Source organism: Triturus cristatus, chromosome 4_2 (genome assembly GCF_964204655.1).
Source record: "Triturus cristatus chromosome 4_2, aTriCri1.1, whole genome shotgun sequence".
Classification (NCBI taxonomy): Eukaryota; Metazoa; Chordata; class Amphibia; order Caudata; family Salamandridae; genus Triturus; species Triturus cristatus.
In genome coordinates this window covers 66,898,277-66,917,542 of record NC_140586.1, presented here as the reverse complement: position 1 = coordinate 66,917,542, position 19,266 = coordinate 66,898,277, and the positions used below count along the sequence as shown (strand labels likewise).

At 43.7% G+C, this 19,266-nt stretch overlaps 1 protein-coding gene across 1 annotated transcript in view; it reads right to left on the bottom strand.

Annotated features, from left to right (window-relative positions):
• The window catches only part of CCDC159 (coiled-coil domain containing 159), a 144,671-nt gene that overhangs the window by 82,142 nt on the left and 43,263 nt on the right, over positions 1-19,266 (bottom strand). Inside the window, exons 5-6 of the mRNA XM_085600529.1 lie at positions 10,791-10,824; positions 8,121-8,209 (exon numbers count right to left, since the gene is read on the bottom strand). Coding sequence (XP_085456655.1) covers positions 8,121-8,209; positions 10,791-10,824 — 123 coding nt within the window. The remainder of the gene's footprint in view (positions 1-8,120; positions 8,210-10,790; positions 10,825-19,266) is intronic.

The following is a 19,266-nucleotide window of genomic DNA, read 5'->3' as shown; positions in this document are numbered from 1 at the left end:
GATCACCATCTAGGCATAACTGTCGAAGTTAGGTTGTTGCACTGAAGTAAACAGAAGAGTGAGGGGTGGAATGCTTGAACCAATCTCAGCCACTGGTAATTAGATAGGTCGTATTCTAATCCTTTAAAACAAACAGAAAACCGCAGGTCTGGAGAATCACACAAGACCTAAAAAACTGTAATACCGAGAACAGTTAGAGGACAATCTTCTACAGACGATACCTTCATAAAGAAAAATCCTTAACAAAGGATGGATTCCCATCACTCACCTAAGTGACATGCTTCATCATCTGGGTCTCCTCCTGGTGACATGCTCGTGTGACCAAGGGCTAAAACCCTCTCATGTGTAGAGGGGAGCTCACGGATGTTTTCAAAATTATATAGAACCTAATCAGGAGAGAGAAAGCTCTCTAAGGGCTCACAGATGTGAAGACAAGATAATGTAAGAATGATGGGCGCAGTGCATGAAAGTGAGAGTGAGGTTAAAAATGGATCACAAGAGACATTTTTTTTATTTGATACCTCTTGATATCCACATTAAAAACAGTGCAAAAGCAGTTTTGACAAAATAACTGCAATGATGACTTAGCTCGGTCTACATGTTTCAGCCATACGGACGATTAATCCTCTGCTTTCTTCAGGGCCAAATGAAATTATATTGCTACTGCGTAGTGAAAAAACATATAAAAACCATACAAGGTTGGAAATCAATGCAACCACTGTAACCTGACTTTCAGGTCTTCAAGTTCTCTGTAATCCATGGGATGCTGTTGTTACCTGTGGAAAAAATACTTATGTTCAAACAGCGAAACAACAGTATAAGTCTAGTGCATTTGTATAATATTTCTATGCTGTTGTGCAAGAAATCAATTTCAGCTATACAAAGTATCATCAGTATACAAGAACCCATAGCAATTAATGCTCACCCGTATCTCACGAGGAGTGGACCTCACCTCACCTGGCGACAGCTCAGGAAAAGAGGCCCCACTCTATGGAAAAAAGGAAGAACCGACAATGATCTGCAGACACCGAGATCTACCTCACGTCTGAACAATCATTAGCTCAAATAATCCAAAAATCTACGTTGTGCAAAAAATGTCTAAATGTTTTTTTTCTTTTTTTCTAAAATTACAGGAAACTAGCGGCGCAGAAATTCTGTAAGGCTTTGATGCATAGTGTCTCTAAGTATCTTTAAACTCAGACCAACAACCAAGATGACATCTATAGTACTTAGTGGTACACAGCCTCGATGATACCCCTTAGCATGTAATTATGTGTCTGTTTCACCTTTATCACAGAGGGAGACATGGTGAAGAAGTCTATTATGTAAGTTCAGTGGTCTCTATCTGAACATCACTAACTTCTGTTCTATATAGTAATGTACAACGGCATATGCTACTTTGGGGAGCATCAGCATTATGTAGAATTCACGCTCTCCAGTAGTGCAATGAGTGGCAATTAACGAATGAATAAAAAATGTTGTCTTATGACTAAGCAAGATAAATTAAAATTAACAAATTCATCTTAGTACCCATCGGTATAACTCTCATCTCTGTTAGTATGTTAGTGAGCAAGTTCGTGAGAAATAGTTCAAATACCTGGAAAGCGTTATTAAACCCGCCAAGGTTCTAGCTTGCAAGTAAAACAAAGCTGTGCTCGGCATAAAGTTAAAGCTGTGCTCGCATAGGGGGCCCTTACCTGTCCGTAGGTACCTCGGGCTAAAACTGAGCCGGAATACGGAGGTAACGACAACAGGGAAACGCCGATATTTATTTTCGTGTGATGTTCAGGGGTAGCGTATTGCGCGTAAGTGTAGCGCTTTGCGATGACGTCATCTGTCTTAGAACTACAGAGTGACGTAGATAATGATGGGAATAGTAGTTTTCTAGGTTAAATTTATTCAGCATACTGTGCTGTCTTAGAACTACAGATTGACATAGATTAGGATGGGAACTATAGTTTTTCAGGTTAAATTTATTCAGCATACTGATTTTGTTGTTTGATTAAATGACTTGAAACTACGCGATGACGTGGATACTACGGGAAGAGGTAGTTGTCTGAATCAATTACATTGTTATGGCTCCACTCTTAGTATCTGCAGTTATATTGAAGGACTGCCGTAGATAGAGATAGGAGTTGTAATTCACAGGAAACAGTGTAATTATTATGGCTCCACTATTCCTGTCAGCAGTGATGTTTGGGGACTGCCGATTAACGTGGGTACATATGGAAGTTATAATTCACGGGAGAGATATTATTCAAATAGATTACTCTATTTTTGCTCCACAGTTAGTATTGGCATGACAATCTGTCTTCATGGTGCCAGTTGGTATCGCTCAGCCGAGGACTACAGTTTTATTTGAAAGTAGTATCAGGGAAGCTGGCTCCGTGAGAAAAGTATTTTTGCAATTCGGTTGTTAGCACATGACTATATGATTGTATCTTGCTGGCTGATCTAGACATACAGCTTGCAAATGAATCCATTCTGGTTCAAAGTATGGTCCACGGTATTTCATCATTCAAACCATGTTTGTCACTCTGTAACTTGAACACCCATTTCTGCTCCGTGATAAACAGGAATTTGGTCATGTCGCTTATATGGTTTAGTATAAACGGTTTCTCAAGTACAGTCCAAGTAAAATCATCAGCCTTGTGGTCCTGATCTATGAAGTGTTTAGTCAACCTTGTTGACTGCTTCTTGCACCTAACAGTGCTCTTGGGTTCCAAAATCCTTGATTTAACCTTGTGGATGGTCATTCCTACATATTGATATTTGCAAGGTACATCCGATCGGTCGGGATGCTGTGGGATCTCTCAGCAGTCCAAGGACATTTTCCATGCGGGTCATGTATGGCTTGTCCTCAAACCCAACATTCCGCAACTATGGACATTGGCAACAACAGACCCTGGGCGCAGAAGAGTTTCAAGAACTGCAATAGTGAGAAACTGATCTACCTAATAACAGGCCTTCGCAAATATCAATATGTAGGAATGACCACCCGCAAGGTTATTCAAGAATTTTGGAACACAGGAGCACTGTTAGGTGAAAGAAGCAGTCAACAAGGTTGACTGAACACTTCATAGATCAGGACCACAAGGCTGATGAATTTACTTGGACTGTACTTGAGAAACCGTTTATACCAAACCATATAAGCGACGTGACCAAATTCCTGTTTATCAAGGAGCAGAAATGGGTGTTCAAGTTACAGAGTGACAAACATGGTTTAAATGATGAAATACCGTGGACCATACTTTGAACCAGAATGGATTCATTTACAAGCTGTATGTCTAGATCAGCCAGCAAGATACGATCATGTAGTCATGTGTTAACAACCGAATTGCAAAAATACTTTTCTCACGGAGCCAGCTTCCCTGATACCACTTTCAAATAAAACTGTAGTCCTCGGCTGAGCGACACCTACTGGCACCATGAAGACAGACTCTCACGCCAATACTAACTGTGGAGCAAACATAGAGTAATCTTTTTTAAGAAGATCTCTCCTGTGAATTATAACTTCCGTCTGTACCCACGTTAATCGGCAGTCCCGAAACATCACTGCCGACAGGAAAAGTGGAGCCATAATAATGAAACTGCTTCCCGTGAATTACAACTCCTATCTCCATCTACGGCAGTCCTTCCACATAACTGCCGATACTAAGTGTGGAGCCATAACAATGTAGTTGATTCAGACAACTACCTCTTCCCGTAGTATCCACGTCATCGCGTAGTTTCAAGTCATTTAATCAAACAACAGAATCAGTATGCTGAATAAATTTAACCTGGAAAACTATAATTCCCATCGTTATCTACGTCAATTTGTAGTTCTAAAACAGCTCAGTATGCTGAAAAAAGTAACCTAGAAAACTACAATTTCCATCGTTATGTACGTCAATCTGTAGTTCTAAAATGGATGACGTCATCGCAGAACGCCACACTTATGCGCAATACGCTGCACCTGACATCACACGAGAATAACTATCGGCGTTTCCCTGGTGTCGGTACCTCTGTATTCTGGCTCAGTTGTAGCCCGAGGTACCGATGGACAGGTAAGTGGTCCTCTATGCGAGACCAGCTTTAACTTTATGCCGAGCACAGCTTTGTTTTACTTGCAAGCTAGAACCTTGGCGGGTTTAATAACGCTTTCCAGGTATTTGAAATATTTCTTACGATCTTGATCACTAACATACTAATAGAGATGAGAGTTATATTGATGGATACTAAGATGAATTTGTTATTTTTAATCTATCTTGCTTAGTCATAAGACAACATTTGTCATTCATTCATTAATTGTCACCCATTGCACTACTGGAGAATGTGAATTCTACATCATGCTGATGCTCCTCATAGTAGCATATGCCGTTGTACATTACTATATAGAACAGAAGTTAGTGATGTTCAGATTGAGACCACTGAACTTACATAATAACTTCTTCACCATGTCTCCCTCTATGATAAGGTGAAACAGACACATAATTACATGCTAAGGGGTATCATCAAGGCTGTGTACCACTAAGTACTATAGATGTCATCTTGGTTGTTGGTCTGAGATTAAAGATACTTAGAGACACTATGCATCAAAGCCTTACCGAATTTCTGCGCCGCTAGTTTCCTGTAATTTTAGAAAAAAAGAAAAAAAACATTTAGACCGATTTTTTGCACAACGTAGGTTTTTGGATTATTTGAGCTAATGATTGTTCAGACGTGAGGTAGATCTCGGTGTCTGCAGATCATTGTCAGTTCTTCCTTTTTTCCAGAGCGGGGCCTCTTTTCCTGAGCTGTCACCAGGTGAGGTGAGGTTCACTCCTCTTGAGATACGGGTGAGCATTAATTGTTATTGGGTTTTTGTATACTGATGATACTTTGTATAGCTGAAATTGATTTCTTGTACAACAGCATAGAAATATTATACAAATGCACTAGAATTATTCTGTTGTTTCGCTGTTTGAACATAAGTATTTTTTCCACAGGTGCCATCAGCATCCCGTGAATTACAGAGGACTTGAAGACCTGAAAGTCAGGTTACAGTGGTTGTATTGATTTCCAACCTTGTATAGTTTTTATATGTTTTTTCACTACGCAGTAGCAATATAATTTCATTTGGTCCTGAAGAAAGCCGAGGATTAATCGTCCGTATGGCTGAAACATGTAGACCGAGCTAAGTCCTCATTGCAGTTATTTTGTCAAAACTGCTTTTGCACGGTTTTTAATGTGGATATCAAGAGGTATCAAATAAAAAGAAAATCTCTCACAATCCATTTTTAACCTTACTCTCACTTTCATGCACTGACCCATCATTCTTACATTATCTTGTCTTCACATCTGTGAGCCCTTAGAGAGCTTTCTCTCTCCTGATTAGGTTCTATATAATCTTGAAAACATCCGTGAGCTCCCCTCTACACATGAGAGGGTTGTAGCCCTTGGTCACTAGAGCGTGTCACCAGGAGGAGATCCAGATGATGAAGCATGTCACTTCGGTGAGTGATGAGAATCCGTCCTTTGTTAAGGATTTTTCTTTATGAAGGTCTCTTCTGTAGAAGATTGTCCTCTAACTGTTCTCGGTATTACAGTTTTTTTAGGTCTTATGTGATTCTCCAGACCCGCAGTTTTCTGTTTGTTTTCAAGTATATATTTTGGTCTTAAAACATTCTCTGAGACCCCCCACTCCCTTGTTTGGTTGTTTTCGTATTCTAGTCCACCATTTCTTTGCTCACCGTGCCACTACAGATTGGAACAAGCAATATGCAATTCAGTCTTGGTCCCACCCCAATAAGAACAGTCCAGCCTGAACTACCAAGCCATATCCTCTGTGAATCTGAACACAAGCAACCCAAGGCCAGTTTCACCCTAGTTTTAGATGCAGTATGGTTCCAGTGGCATGGTGAGCAAGGGCCCCATGTCTTGGCATACCCGTCGCACTTAGGGCCTTGCACTAAAGTAAACAAAAAAATGATGGGTGGAATGGTTGAATTTATCTCCGCAACCGGTAATTTTTCAGGTGACAACCAAGTCCACATTTTGTTTGGCCCACCATGCCACCTTCAGTTTAGACCCAGCATTATGCAAATCAGTCTTTTCCCTGCTCCAATAGAAATAGTCCAGCCCAAACACAAGCAAGCAGAGACTGTTTTCACCCTTGCTGGGGCTTTTCAGTAAGGTGCTCTTAGTTCTAGTGGCACAGTGAGCATGGCACTTACGTCTGTGCATACCCAATAAAAAACTTGATGGGTGGAATGCTTGAAATAATCCCTGCCACTGGAAATTACTCCGGTTGCATCCCAGACCACTGTTTTTGCACACCATTTCCCCTTAGGTTAACCTAGCCATATGAAAATCAGTTTTGGTCCTGCTCCAGTAGGAACAGTCCAGTTCAAACAGCCAAGCCAGGTCCTCAGGAACCGAAGCACAAGCAGCCCAAGAACAGTTTCACGCTAGTAGGGGCTATTCAGTCAGATTCTGCTTGGTTCCAGTGTCACAGTGAGCATGGGTCCCAAATCTAGGAATACCAATTGTACTTAGTTCATCGCACTGAAGCAAACAAAAATGCTTTGGAATGCTTGAATTAATCTCAGCCATTAGTATATAACTTGTGGCCACATCCCAGTCCACCATTTGTTTGCCAACCATGCCACCTCAGATTAGACCTAGCCATATGCCAATCACTTTTGGTCCTCCTGATAAGTCCCAAGTAGGGCAAAACCAGCCTATGGCTGCTAGAGGTACCTTCTGGAGGGGTCTCACCTAGCCGTTTGAGACCGAGTGTTTCCATGAGGGAGAGGGGCAGTACTGATTTGCACAACGTGGACTTTTGTTTAGAATTGCATGGTGTGTTAAAAACAATGGAATGGGGCAAGGGACTGCAGGTGACCGAGATTAATTCAAGCACTCCATCCATCAACTTGTGAAGTTGCAGCTGGCACCCGGAATGAGATAGGTATGCCCAGGCATGGGTCCATGCTCACTGTGGAACAGGACTCTAGTTATAGCCTATTGACAGGCTTCAAGTAGGGCGAGACCAGTCTGGAGGTACTTTCTGGATGAGGTTTCACCTAGCAGTTCGGGACAGACTATTCCCAGCAGGAACGGGGTCAGTACTGATTTGCATAAGGATGGTCTTTGTCTAGAGTAGAATGGCAAGTGAAAAATGATGGACTGGCATGCAGCCCGGAGTGATTATCAGTGGCTGCGATTAATTCAAGCATTCCATCCATCACCTTGTTGTTGCGGTTTTCTGCTGACTGCAATGCATAATTGTCGTACTAAGTTCTGGCACTGTAGCAGACCTCTAACCTCACGCTTCTTTGTATTTAAAGCTGATGTTGTATCCCTTACTCCTTATACCTTCTACAGGAACTACATTGGACACCCCTGTGCCTCTTGAACTTCAATATTACCTCAAGCTCCTGCTCATTTGATCCTTCTGCTGCTCTCTAACTCGGTGTCCCCTGGACTTTGGCTGACCACTCACCTCTGATGCCTCCCTTGCTTACCTTCTGCTGACCTCTGACCTCTACCCATCATGACTTCCGGTGATCTTTGTCCCATTAACCTGCAGATGGCCTATAATGCATGACCCACATATTTTGAGCTAACGTCTGACCTCTGCACTGTATACTTTCTGCCAACTGGACTTGTGTAACTTTTTTTGCTGGCCTCTGTTCTGCTTACCTCCCGGGAACCTCAGCCTTGCTTACCTCCCAGTAACCTCTACCCTTCATACCTTCTCCTGATCTCAGCCATTCGCACCTTCTGCCGACCTCCAGGTTCTTCTCTGTGTACAATCTGCTCAGCATGAAGTTGCCATTTTCTCCCTTCTGCTGACCTTGGCCTTTGACCATCTGCCCCCTGTACCTTCTGACCTCCATCCCACATATCTTCCATCAACCTGTGCCACACCTACTTCAGCTGGTCTGGAGCTGACCTCTGCTGCTTCTATCTTTGCCTGAACTTTTACCTCTCCCCCACCTACTTTCTGCAGGGCCTGACCTCTGTTCATTCTATTTTCTATTTTCTACCCTGTATATCTTCTGATCTCTATGCCTTATACCTTTTACTGGAATCTACCCCCTCATGCCTTCCACAGACCTTTACCTCTCCTACCTTCTAACCTGTGCAGCACCTACCTTCTGTTGGGCCTGAAGCTGTAGTCGGAGCTCCTCCACTTCATTTTTCAAGTCCTTCTGTGAATCTTCTGCCAGGTTCTGCAGTACACCTACAATAAAGAGCAGGCACTTCAAAGCGCTGTTTCCCTACATTATACTAATGGGGCAGAACTGAGGATCCCACGCTTGCATCATGGTGTGCTGTGCCCCTTGGCGTGGATAAATGTAAAGGGATTCCTGGGTGGCAGTATATTGTGACGTCTGCAATGTACAGTGTACTTTTCAAAGCACTATTTCCCCATGGAAGCGTAAGGGGGCAGGTCTAGGATCAAGTGATGACAATACCAGAAAGCCTTTCAGTTTTGCATCCTGGTGCATGGTGCCCACAATGAAGGGGCCTTGATCGTGGTGTAGCGACACTGCCAAACTCAAAACCCATTGGCAGACCCTCCCACGGTGAAGGCACTCATAAGTGGGCATCTGTTAATTGATGCTATAGAGATCAGTGCCTTTCAGAATAGGACACTGTACTGGCGGTGTATAGCTCATTCTGAGATCTTCCCAAAGCACCCGCTATGGAGTGCTCCCTCTAGAGACATTGTGGGTAGGTGGGCATACTGGGGTGGAGAGGCAGCAGGGCGTTCTTGCATTAAAATACCCATGGGTCTGCCAGCTTCTTGTGCCACCGGTCCCAGGTGGCATGCAGGCCCGGTATTCAAAGCACTCAGGTGAGTACCAAACCCCCCACTACTTTTTCCTCATATATAAGTGGTCTTCAAACTTTTTAAAGTGTGCCTTCCTTCATAATTAACAAAAACATTTCACACTTATTCTATTAAACTGTCAGCTCGAAATACATTTAGCAGTTCAAGCATTGCAGTTGTGATCAGTTATACAGTAAAAAATGCAATCAAAGGCATGACTAACAACAGACTTGGGGCAGCCTGGTCTCCATAGAGTGTAAGAATATCCAGTGTTATTCTTTTTTAGAAGTAGATGAAGAGACGTTGAGGCTTATTTGGACCCCTCCTAAACACCACTGACACCACTCCAAGCCAGGACATGAGTGACAACAGATGCTACTGATGGCTCAAACCAATTACATAGTGGCTCACTCCCGCTCTATATATTTCACTAAAAACATAGCACAATTTTCATTATAATGTTCTTTTTAGCTAGTGCACATAGCACAATTTTCATTATAATGTTTTTTTGGCCAGTGCCTGGCATCCCCCTTGAGCCCAAACCAGCGTTACCCCCATGAGGCCTGCCTCTCAGTTTAAAGACATCTGCCCAAGCTTAACACAGACATGATGGAAGTATCATTTTTGGCTAAGATACTTCAATCTGGGACTCCACCTGGTAGCCTATCGAACTTGGACCCACACCCCTGCCAGAAACCGACTCCAAGAACCTCAGAATAGTATTCAACAACCAACACACCATGCAGTCTCCGTCTCCTGCTTCCACACACTCAAGATGCTCACTAAGATCTTTCAAATGGCTCCCCACCAACACTCGCAGAACAGTCACTCAAGCCATGTAAAGACATGATATTAGCTAGAACTAATTGGTATAATTAAGCTCTTGCCGCAACCCAAAGGATTTTTTTTCATTTTTATTTCTGTTTGTAATGATTTTTATTAATAAACAATAAAGAATTTCTTTCTTTCTTTCTTCTTTCAGTCACTCAAGCCCTCATCACCAGCAACCTGAAATACGGCAACGCACTCTGAGCAGGAATCAACGCTCAACTGACCAAAGACTCCAATCCATACAAAACTCAGAAGCTAGGCTTGCCCCACCCTCCTACTCGGCACTTATATTATCCCACACCTCAAAGAGCTCCAGTGATCCCCAATCAACAAACAGGCACTCTTCAAATTCCTCATGCATACTTACCAAGCCTTACACAACATTGGCCCTACATACCTCAACAACCACGTAAACTTCCACTAACCTACCAGACACCTTTGCTCCGCCGGATTCCTACTCGTGCACAAACCATCACATTAGAAGAGCCAGGTTCGGTGGTCGTGCCTTCTCCTACCTCGCTCTTGAAGCCTGAAATGACCTGCCCCTGCACGTTGAAGCCTCCTCAGTTCCGCAAGAAATTGAAGACCTGACTCTTCACCTAGCCCCGATACTTTCTCGGCCCATACAGCTCCTGCTTCATCACCAGGTTGAATTGTGTGTATACCAATATACAGAACAAAATTGAACACTAACATATAAACTTGAATCACATCATTCCTACCTGCAGAGAATGGAAATCAGCAGCTGTGCCACCAGCCAAGGAGTTCCATCGTGGCCTGACATTTACCTGGAGAAAAATGTGCACATGGAGGCTGGATACCCCTTCCAGTATAGCAACACCCCACCTGCTGAGCACACACAGAGGCACTGTGAGGTTTTGATGCTGTCTGTGTGAAATGAAAAGTGTTGTCTGCAGTGTAAAGTTATGGCTAAAGCTTCAAGGGATATAAGTGCTGGGGATGTCTCCAAATGGTGTGTGGTACCATCTGTATGTACGTGTTGCATAAATAAAGCAATTTGTAATAGTTTGTGTGAGCTGCTGCATCAATAAATCGACTTTACAATTAGCGTATTTGCAAATCCTGGTATGACCAAATGCAGATGCAGTGAAACCTAGGGCTGGGGTCTGGGGTTTGGGGATGAGGGGGCTCTTACTGTACAGCTTCACTGTCTCCATCTGCGCTTCATCCTGTGAAAAATACAACAAAAAGCTTTTTATTAAGTATTCTCTGTATGCAGGCTATAAACAGGCAGCCTTTATTCAATACAGTCCATCATTAAACATTGCATTTGTCTCCTGCAACCTTGGTGGCTGCTTTGAATTTCAACCCATCAGCGTCCCCAGGGAAGCTGTGGCACATTACAGACTGAGACCTCCACATTACAGGACAATAACAAGCATTGGCAATGCCAATAGGTCTTGCATTTGTGAGAGTTAGAGCTATTGGCGTTGTAAATGACAATGTCTTTTATCCATGTGTTTTGGTTTGGAGTGTAGTGGATGTAAGTGGTGTGGAGTGGAAATATATGGGTTGGATTGGAATTATTAGTTGTGGAATTGTGTGGGGGAATTGTGTGGTGTGGAGAGGATCTGTGTAGTGGAATTATGTGGCATAGTGAATAGAGAGGGTGAGAGCTGCACTGAATTGATAGACAGAGATGGGTAGGTAGTTTATGCGTGAAATGCTGAATGAACTCCAGACAGAGGAGCAGAAAGAGTGTGTGAGAAAGAGAGATACAAAAGCGACAGACGCATAAAGAGGGAGCGCCTGTGTACGTAGAAGACATCCCAAAAGAGGAGGAGAGCATGGGATTGGGGGACAGAAACCTTGAAAAGGCACAGGAAAGAAACTGTACTTGAAGACCTAAAGTCGGCCACATGAGAGAGGCAAGAAGGGACCGTGAGAGCAAGAGAGAGGGGCGAAAGAGAATACGAGAGAGAGAGAGAAGGGCTGGTTCTCTTCCCAAAGAAACCTTATTAACCTCAAAGTAAGGCTGGTGTTCAGAGAAGCAATGACCAGCGGGGCACAGAGCATGCACACCAGATTGAGAGAGGCCTGTGAGTCGACAGAGCAAGGAAAGAGATGGGCAGGGCACATCTTCCAGTTTACGAGAATAAGTGAGAGCAGCACCGAGATGAGTGGGAGGGGCACCCAAAGGGAGACGGGGTGAGAGGTGCACAGCGTGACGGGGTACAGGAAGGCAGCATATGTGAGCAGACAGTACAGAGAGGAGACAGGCAGTGTGAGGAAGGGATGAGATGGGGCATTCGGAGTGCAAGATGAGAGGGGCAGAGGGAATGTGAGGGAGAAATTAGAGGGACAATGGGGGTGTGGGAAAGAGATAACAGGGTCGGTGGAATTGTGAGGGAGGAATGAGAGGGGATAGTGGGATTGCGAGTGAGGGATGACCAGGTTGGTGGGAGTGCACGGGAGAGACGAGAGGTGGCAGTGGGAGTGTGAGGGAAAGGTGACAGGGTTGGTGGGAGTGGCATGTCCCAGCTTCATTTGCCTAACCCTGCTCTTCCTCATGGGCCTCACCACCACAGCTGTTGGATTTGCTGGGAGGAGACATACAAAAAATACTGATCCTTGCCACACATAATTAGTCCAACTACCTTTCACTGCTAAGCAGCGACTGATAGTTTGATACAATACATGTACCCATATTTGGTTAAAATGTTTAATTTGGACTCTGTGTGTGCCTATATATATAGATGTGTACTCACAGAGGTGCATTCAAAGTCAGATTTAATCATTTTAAGCAGACGTCAGCAGGCATTTACATATATATGTGCACACACTGTTATTATCTGCGCCACCCCCTAAATATCACTTTTACTGATGCCACGGAATATACTAGATTGGAGCAGAAAACATCTCTCATCCCTCGCAAACGGTTTTATGGTTTCGAAAAAACATTTTCTACTGGAGCCAGTCTGAGGGGGACTACAAACCTTGCTAAAAATATTTAATACCCAATATCAGAAGGTGGCCTGATCTTTACTGTCCACTAGTTCTAGTGGGCACCTTGTATCAGTCCAAACAACCCCTTATGGTGATAGGTTAAAGACAACCTTTAATTGAAAGCTATCCTAGTGGTAGCTATGGAGAGCAGCCTTCAGGCTAAGTCTTGAAGGAATGTAAAGCAGCTTGTTTTACCAGCCTATAATCTCTTGAATGATCAAATGAAAGGACAACCACACCAAGTATATATTCAAAATATATGTATTTAGGTTAAAACACACCCCTCTAGTCTGAGACTGGAGTTTGAAGTACTTTGTTTACAAGTTAGTAATTATCAGTAATAGCACAAATACACGTTTGGGCCCTAGGGGCATACCAAAACATATACCAAAAAAGTGGTATAAGAACCACGACTGGAATAGACACAAGGCCTAGAGCCTGTAGAATCGCTGAGACCCCAAGGAACCACCCAAGGTAGTGACACAGGGGACCCACAGGGACTGTATGCAGTGTGAAAACACAACCGCGGGTTCCCGTTAGCTTCTATGGACAATGTTGCGGTTGGAATTTTAAATATTCGGGACACTTAGAATCGAGTCAGGACCAAACCCTTTTGGGCTTAAGAAGTTCTAGGGCTAGCACCTACATGAGCACCGGAGTACTCGAGTTACCTCACCCAGGGAAGACGGGTGCATAGGTGTCTTTTGGTGCCGGGTCGCGTCATCGATTGTAATGGAAGCCTGCAAATAACTGCTGCTGCCGTGAAGAGGAGAAGTGTTCGAAGAGATCCAAGCCTGCATCTAGGATGTAAGGAACCTGAAAGCAGAGGGGACAGAGTCTGGGTCACTAGCCAGTGACCGAGGGCAGGATGGACCAATGCCCACAGATGTCGGGTGCTTCAGGTGATTTGATAGGTGTCTTGACTCTTCAGCCACGAGGTCCAGGAGGCGTCGATGAAGTCCACGAGCCGGATTCGAGCTGTCCCACGAAGTCTTTCGAGTGCTGCGGTGTCGGTGACCAGAATGGACCCAACAAGCCTCGGCAACGTCAAGTCACTGGAATTCAGAGAAAGGACTGCGGTGCAGACCAGCAACGTCTGAGGGACTCACCCAGCGAGGGTAAGTCAGGGCACGTCTGAAACAACCAGGAAAGCCCAAGTAGAAGAGGAGTTACCTTCGTGGGGACCTGCTAGCCAACGGGCTAGTGATCACGAAGGAGCCTCGAGCGGTCGCACTTGAAACTGGCCCATGGGTCACTCGTGGAGTGGAGGCCAGCAATATTCGGTGCAGGAGGTGCTCAAGGCTGGGGCTACTCGAAGCCCAAAGCACAACGCAGCACTCGACAGACTTCGTGGGACAGCTGGAATCCGGCTCGTGGACTTCGTCGACACCTCCTGGACCTCGTGGCTGAAGAGTCAAGACACCTATCAAATCACCTGAAGCACCCGACATCTGTGGGCATTGGTCCATCCTGCCCTCGGTCACTGGCTAGTGACCCAGACTCTGTCCCCTCTGCTCTCAGGTTCCTTACATCCTAGATGCAGGCTTGGATCTCTTTGAACACTTCTCCTCTTCACGGCAGCAGCAGTTATTTGCAGGCTTCCATTACAATCGACGACGCGACCCGGCACCAAAAGACACCTATGCACCCGTCTTCCCTGGGTGAGGTAACTCGAGTACTCTGGTGCTCCCGTGGGTGCTAGCCCTAGAACTTCCTAAGTCCAAAAGTGTTTGGGCCTGACTCGATTCTAAGTGTCCCTAATCTTTAAAATTCCAACCGCGACATTGCCCATAGAAGCTAACGGGAACCCGCAGTTGTGTTTTCACACTGCATACAGTCCCCGTGGGTCCCCTGTGTCACTACCTTGGGTGGTTCCTTGGGGTCCCAGCGATTCTACAGGCTCTAGACCTTGTGTCTAGTCCAGTCGTGGTTCTTATACCACTTTTTTGGTATATAGTTTGGTACGCCCCTAGGGCCCAAATGTGTATTTGTGCTATTACTGATAATTGCTAACTTGTAAACAAAGTACTTCGAACTCCAGTCTAATAAAGAGACTAGAGGGGTGTGTTTAAACCTAAATACATATATTTTGAATATATACCTGGTGTGGTTGTCCTTTCATTTGATCATTCAAGAGATTATAGACTGGTAAAACAAGCTGCTTTACATTCCTTCAAGACTTAGCCTGAAGGCTGCTCTCCATAGCTACCACTAGGATAGCTTTCAATAAAGGTTGTCTTTAACCTATCACCATAAGGGATGTTTGGACTGATGCAAGCTGCCCACTAGAACTAGTGGACAGCATATATCAGGCCACCTTCTCAAATTGGTGTGCAGTGTGTGGGATTCCAGATTGCTATTGTTTTACCAGATAATCTCAATTGAATTGATGAACTGAAAACCACTAAAGGTACCTGAGCTACATATAATATCAAGTTTAGCTACAGTAAGTTCTACTGAACTTAGAGTTGTGTGTTAAGGGATAGCACACCCTTTCTACAACTCAAGAGAGTTTAGTGGGCCACACTAGTGTAGGTAGTGCAATACACCACACCAGATTAGTAATGTCTAACCAGCCAGGAACCAGTGGGTCCTTACCAGGAACCAGTGAGCTCCTTCCCCGTAAATATGAGGATCTCTCCTTTGCTCAGCTTAGGGCCTTATGTTCCATTAGGAAGCTGAAGACAGGCAAAAGTCCATCCACCCAGCATCTCATAAAGATACTTAAGCTGTATGATATCACAGGGCCTAGTGGGCCTGATGGGATAGACAGTGTGGGTGGGGCAGCAGGTGAGGGTGGGCCTAGGGTTAGTAATTCCCCTGACCCTACCTCTAATGCTGACCAGACTGGTGACAATGACCAGACTCTGGTAAACACAGATCTCCTGGATGAGGATGAGGAGGATGACAATAATGCTCCTTCCATTATTCCTCCAGGTAGACCTGAAAATAGGGCTAGAAGGGATAGATCTCTGTCAAGGGGATCTGTCCAGTCTAACTCCTCTATAGGGACCTCTGTCTCTTCTCACAGAGGGAGGGAAACCTCCTAGGAGAGGAGAGAGAGACTGCTGAAGTATGAGCAAGACAAGTTCAACCTCCGAAAGCAGCAGATGGCCTTAGATAGGGAAGCCCTAGAGCTCTACAGAACTAGTAAAAAGGAGGGACTAGAGTCCCTTGGTGGCAGCAATTTCCCTAGAGATAGGGAGAGGTCTTATGACCATAGAAACCCAAGTAAGATTGCCCCTCCCTACCAGAGTGGGGATGACATCCAGAAATGGATAACTGCCTTGGCGAGGGTCTGTAAAGTACAGAAGGTCCCTCAAGGTCAGTGGGCAGCAATCTTATGGCTCTCCTTTGCAGACAAAGGTAGAGACAAGCTCCTCACTGTAAGAGAAGAGGATGCTGATGATTACAAGGTCTTGAAGAGTGCTCTGATTGATGGGTTTGGCCTAACCACTGAACAGTATAGGTTGAAGTTCAGAGACACCCAAAAAGCTCAGGCTCAAGACTGGGTAGACTTTGTTGTTTGTTGATTGTGCTATTAAGGCTCTAGAAGGTTGGATATATGGCAGCTAAGTGCATGACTTCACAGGATTGTACAATTTGATTATGAGGAAGCAGATCCTTAGTAATTGTCAAAACCAGCTTTTACACCAGTACCTGGTGGACTCTGATCTGACCTCTCCCCAAGAATTGGGAAAGAAGGCAGACAAATGGTTCAGAACCAGGGTAAGGCCTAAGAATCAGGGGGGTGACCAGAAGAAAGATTGTACCAAGCCCCAAGAGAAAGGTGGGGACAAATCTAAAGATAAGTCCATTACAGGGCCCCCAAAGTCCTCTTCTGGGGCTGGGTCTCAAACTGCTTCCTCTCCTGAAAAGAAACCCTATTGCCATGTCTGTAAGAAGCCTGGGCACTGGAAAACTGAAACTGTTCAGATTGTAAGTATGTTTTCTCCCCAGAAATTGATCATTATTTCCTTTATTTAATTCCATTTCCATATTATTCACCACTTCTATTTTCATTCTTTTTCAGGTGATAGCACTGTTCATTTTGACTGATTTTATCAGTTCCTCTTTTTCATTTTCGTCACCTTTTTTATTATTTTTTTATTATTTTGTTTACATTTTATCTTGCACTATATCACTCATTTGATTAAATTTTTCGTTTCCTCTCACTGGTTGAACACACAGGATCAGTTTGCACCATCTTTTCATTTTTTACAATACACGTCATGGGTTGCAGGATTTTAATCAACATTGCCGGTTTGTCCACTTTTTCTTGTTGCAGTAGACACAACATTTTTTATTTTTTCATTTTTTATTCCTCTTCCAAGATGGCGCTTACACTTGCCAGCAGTGAGTCCCTCTTCTTTGTTTAGCTAGACTGTATGTCATCGTGTGCTACGCGATCAAGGCAACATTTATAAACAGCCTTTTTTTCACTTTGTTTCTCTTCTGTCAAATTCTACTCATCAGCGCTTTGGATTTAAGCGAGAGCGGCAAACATCCAGTGGTATTTTTGGGTAAGCATTATTCAGCTCTGTTAGTCATTCTCTAACCGAGAGTGTAGAAGTATGGTCACATTGACTGAGCGTCTTTCACTCATATCTTCAGGTTCCGATATTGTCCATTAAGGAGCAGTGTTTGGATTGCACTTTTTACATACCCCTTGGTCGTTGGACTTCACTTTGAGTTTCTGGAACCATAATCGTTCAGACTTTGCTGATTACCATTCTCAGGTATTTCACAGTCAAACTAGGTGTATTTCACTTTGTCCCCGCGCAATTTAGGCAACATTCACTATTTTGTTTTCAATCTACAGCCCCACAACAGTTGTCGCCCACACTGTTGAGCGAGTTGTTTTCAGTGGTCGCTTATTACCTGTAAGTTTATCTCGCACAGGGTGTTTTTTGTCTCACCACTTTTTGTTTTAAACACTCCACAGTATACAATGTACTTCTTTTTTTCAGAGCCATAGTTGGTAGAAACGTTCATCTTCAAATTTCTAATAGCCTACAACTTGCAGCTATCTTTAAGGATTTTTCTCACAAGTAAGTGCTGTATCACCAGTACTAGACAGACCCTTCACTAGTGTGTTTCACAATCTCGGTTCGGTCACTGGTTACGTGTTTTTATTCATCTGGCATTTTCACTTTTTGTTCGCCTGTTTCACAAAAAATTATTTTCACCGAGCACTAGTTTCCTTTTCTTGTTGCTGTTTTTCACTCTCAGTCGATAATTTTTCTGGGTTGAATACGTACAGGAACCACTCTTATACCTTGGTCATCAACGAGGCATCTGTAGTGTTTTTTATAGCTTCATTCAGTGAACGGTCACATAAAATGTATTTTGTTTATTTTCCTTGCAGTGCCCCCTGAAGAAGGGATTCATGGTAATCCCAAAATGCTTTGGGCGTGATTTGTAATTCCAACAATACTTGATTTCAGCTGCAGTGTTTATATATGTCCTTTTGATGCATACAAAAATGTTAACGTCACATTTTTTGCTCTTTGTGTATATATGTTCATTCTTTGTTTAATGACACAACATTATTTTCGGATGCTTGAACAAATGAATGAATAGATAAAAAGTGTCAATCCAAACTGTTTTTTGATGATTTTGGTCTCTTTGGTTAATGTATATACATGACTAACATATTGTTCAACGCTGTGCATCCAGTACACTGGTGGTAATCCACCTGATTCTTTATTTGTAACATATAGGTTGGCTACCTTTATTCTGGATCGCACGCTATCCTATGTATCAGCAGATAAAGAATTATCAATTTTTATTTAACTTATAGGTGTGCGCTAACTACCTCCAGTTTTCATTTTGTATCACAGAACAGCCATAAGGAAGGATTTCCGAAAGCTGCAGAGGGGCTCAGCTCATGCTTGGGCACCCTCTCACACAAAACCAAGCACTCTGCCTTCAGGATTGTCAAGGCCTGCCATAGGAGTGACTTATAGGTTTATATATATCTGTATATATATGTGGATATAGGTAGCCTATACCACTGTAAGGGGTGCAAGCACACCCTTACCCAGGCTGCAGTAACAGACCTGCGGTGCCATTTTGGAGTGCTTCCCAGGGGTGGGATAATACATGATTCAGCCCCTGGTAGGCCTCTGAGGTACCTAGGCCCTAGGTACATACTATACCATATACTAGGGGCTTATAATGCACTCCAGAATCCAATTAGAAATGTACCTATTGTACATGGAAACCATTTTACAGAGAAAGCAGATAGACTGGGTCCCTGAATAGCAGGGTCCCAGTCCAACTAAGTCATAAACCAGCAAAACACCAGGAAAAACGTGGGGGCAACCATATAGTCAGATTCCACCTTCCTACACCCATAATAAAAAGTTTTCCTAAATCTAGCAGGCCCAAGTAACAACCAAAGGCAGCATTGTGTGCATGTAAAATTAAGTGTGGCGATCATCTCTGGTCTGCATTAGGAAGCTACTGCACACTGGAGAGAAAATAATGTTTTTGATATAGCAGGAATTCGATCGAAGGTATTGGAACACATTAACACTAGCTTTATTAAACAAAGACATATTTATTTTTGTTTTGTAGGCACGGGGAGATAAAGTGATTTGCCCAGAATCACACAATGTTGAGCAACGTCGAACTCGAACCTGCTTCCCCAGCTCCAAAGA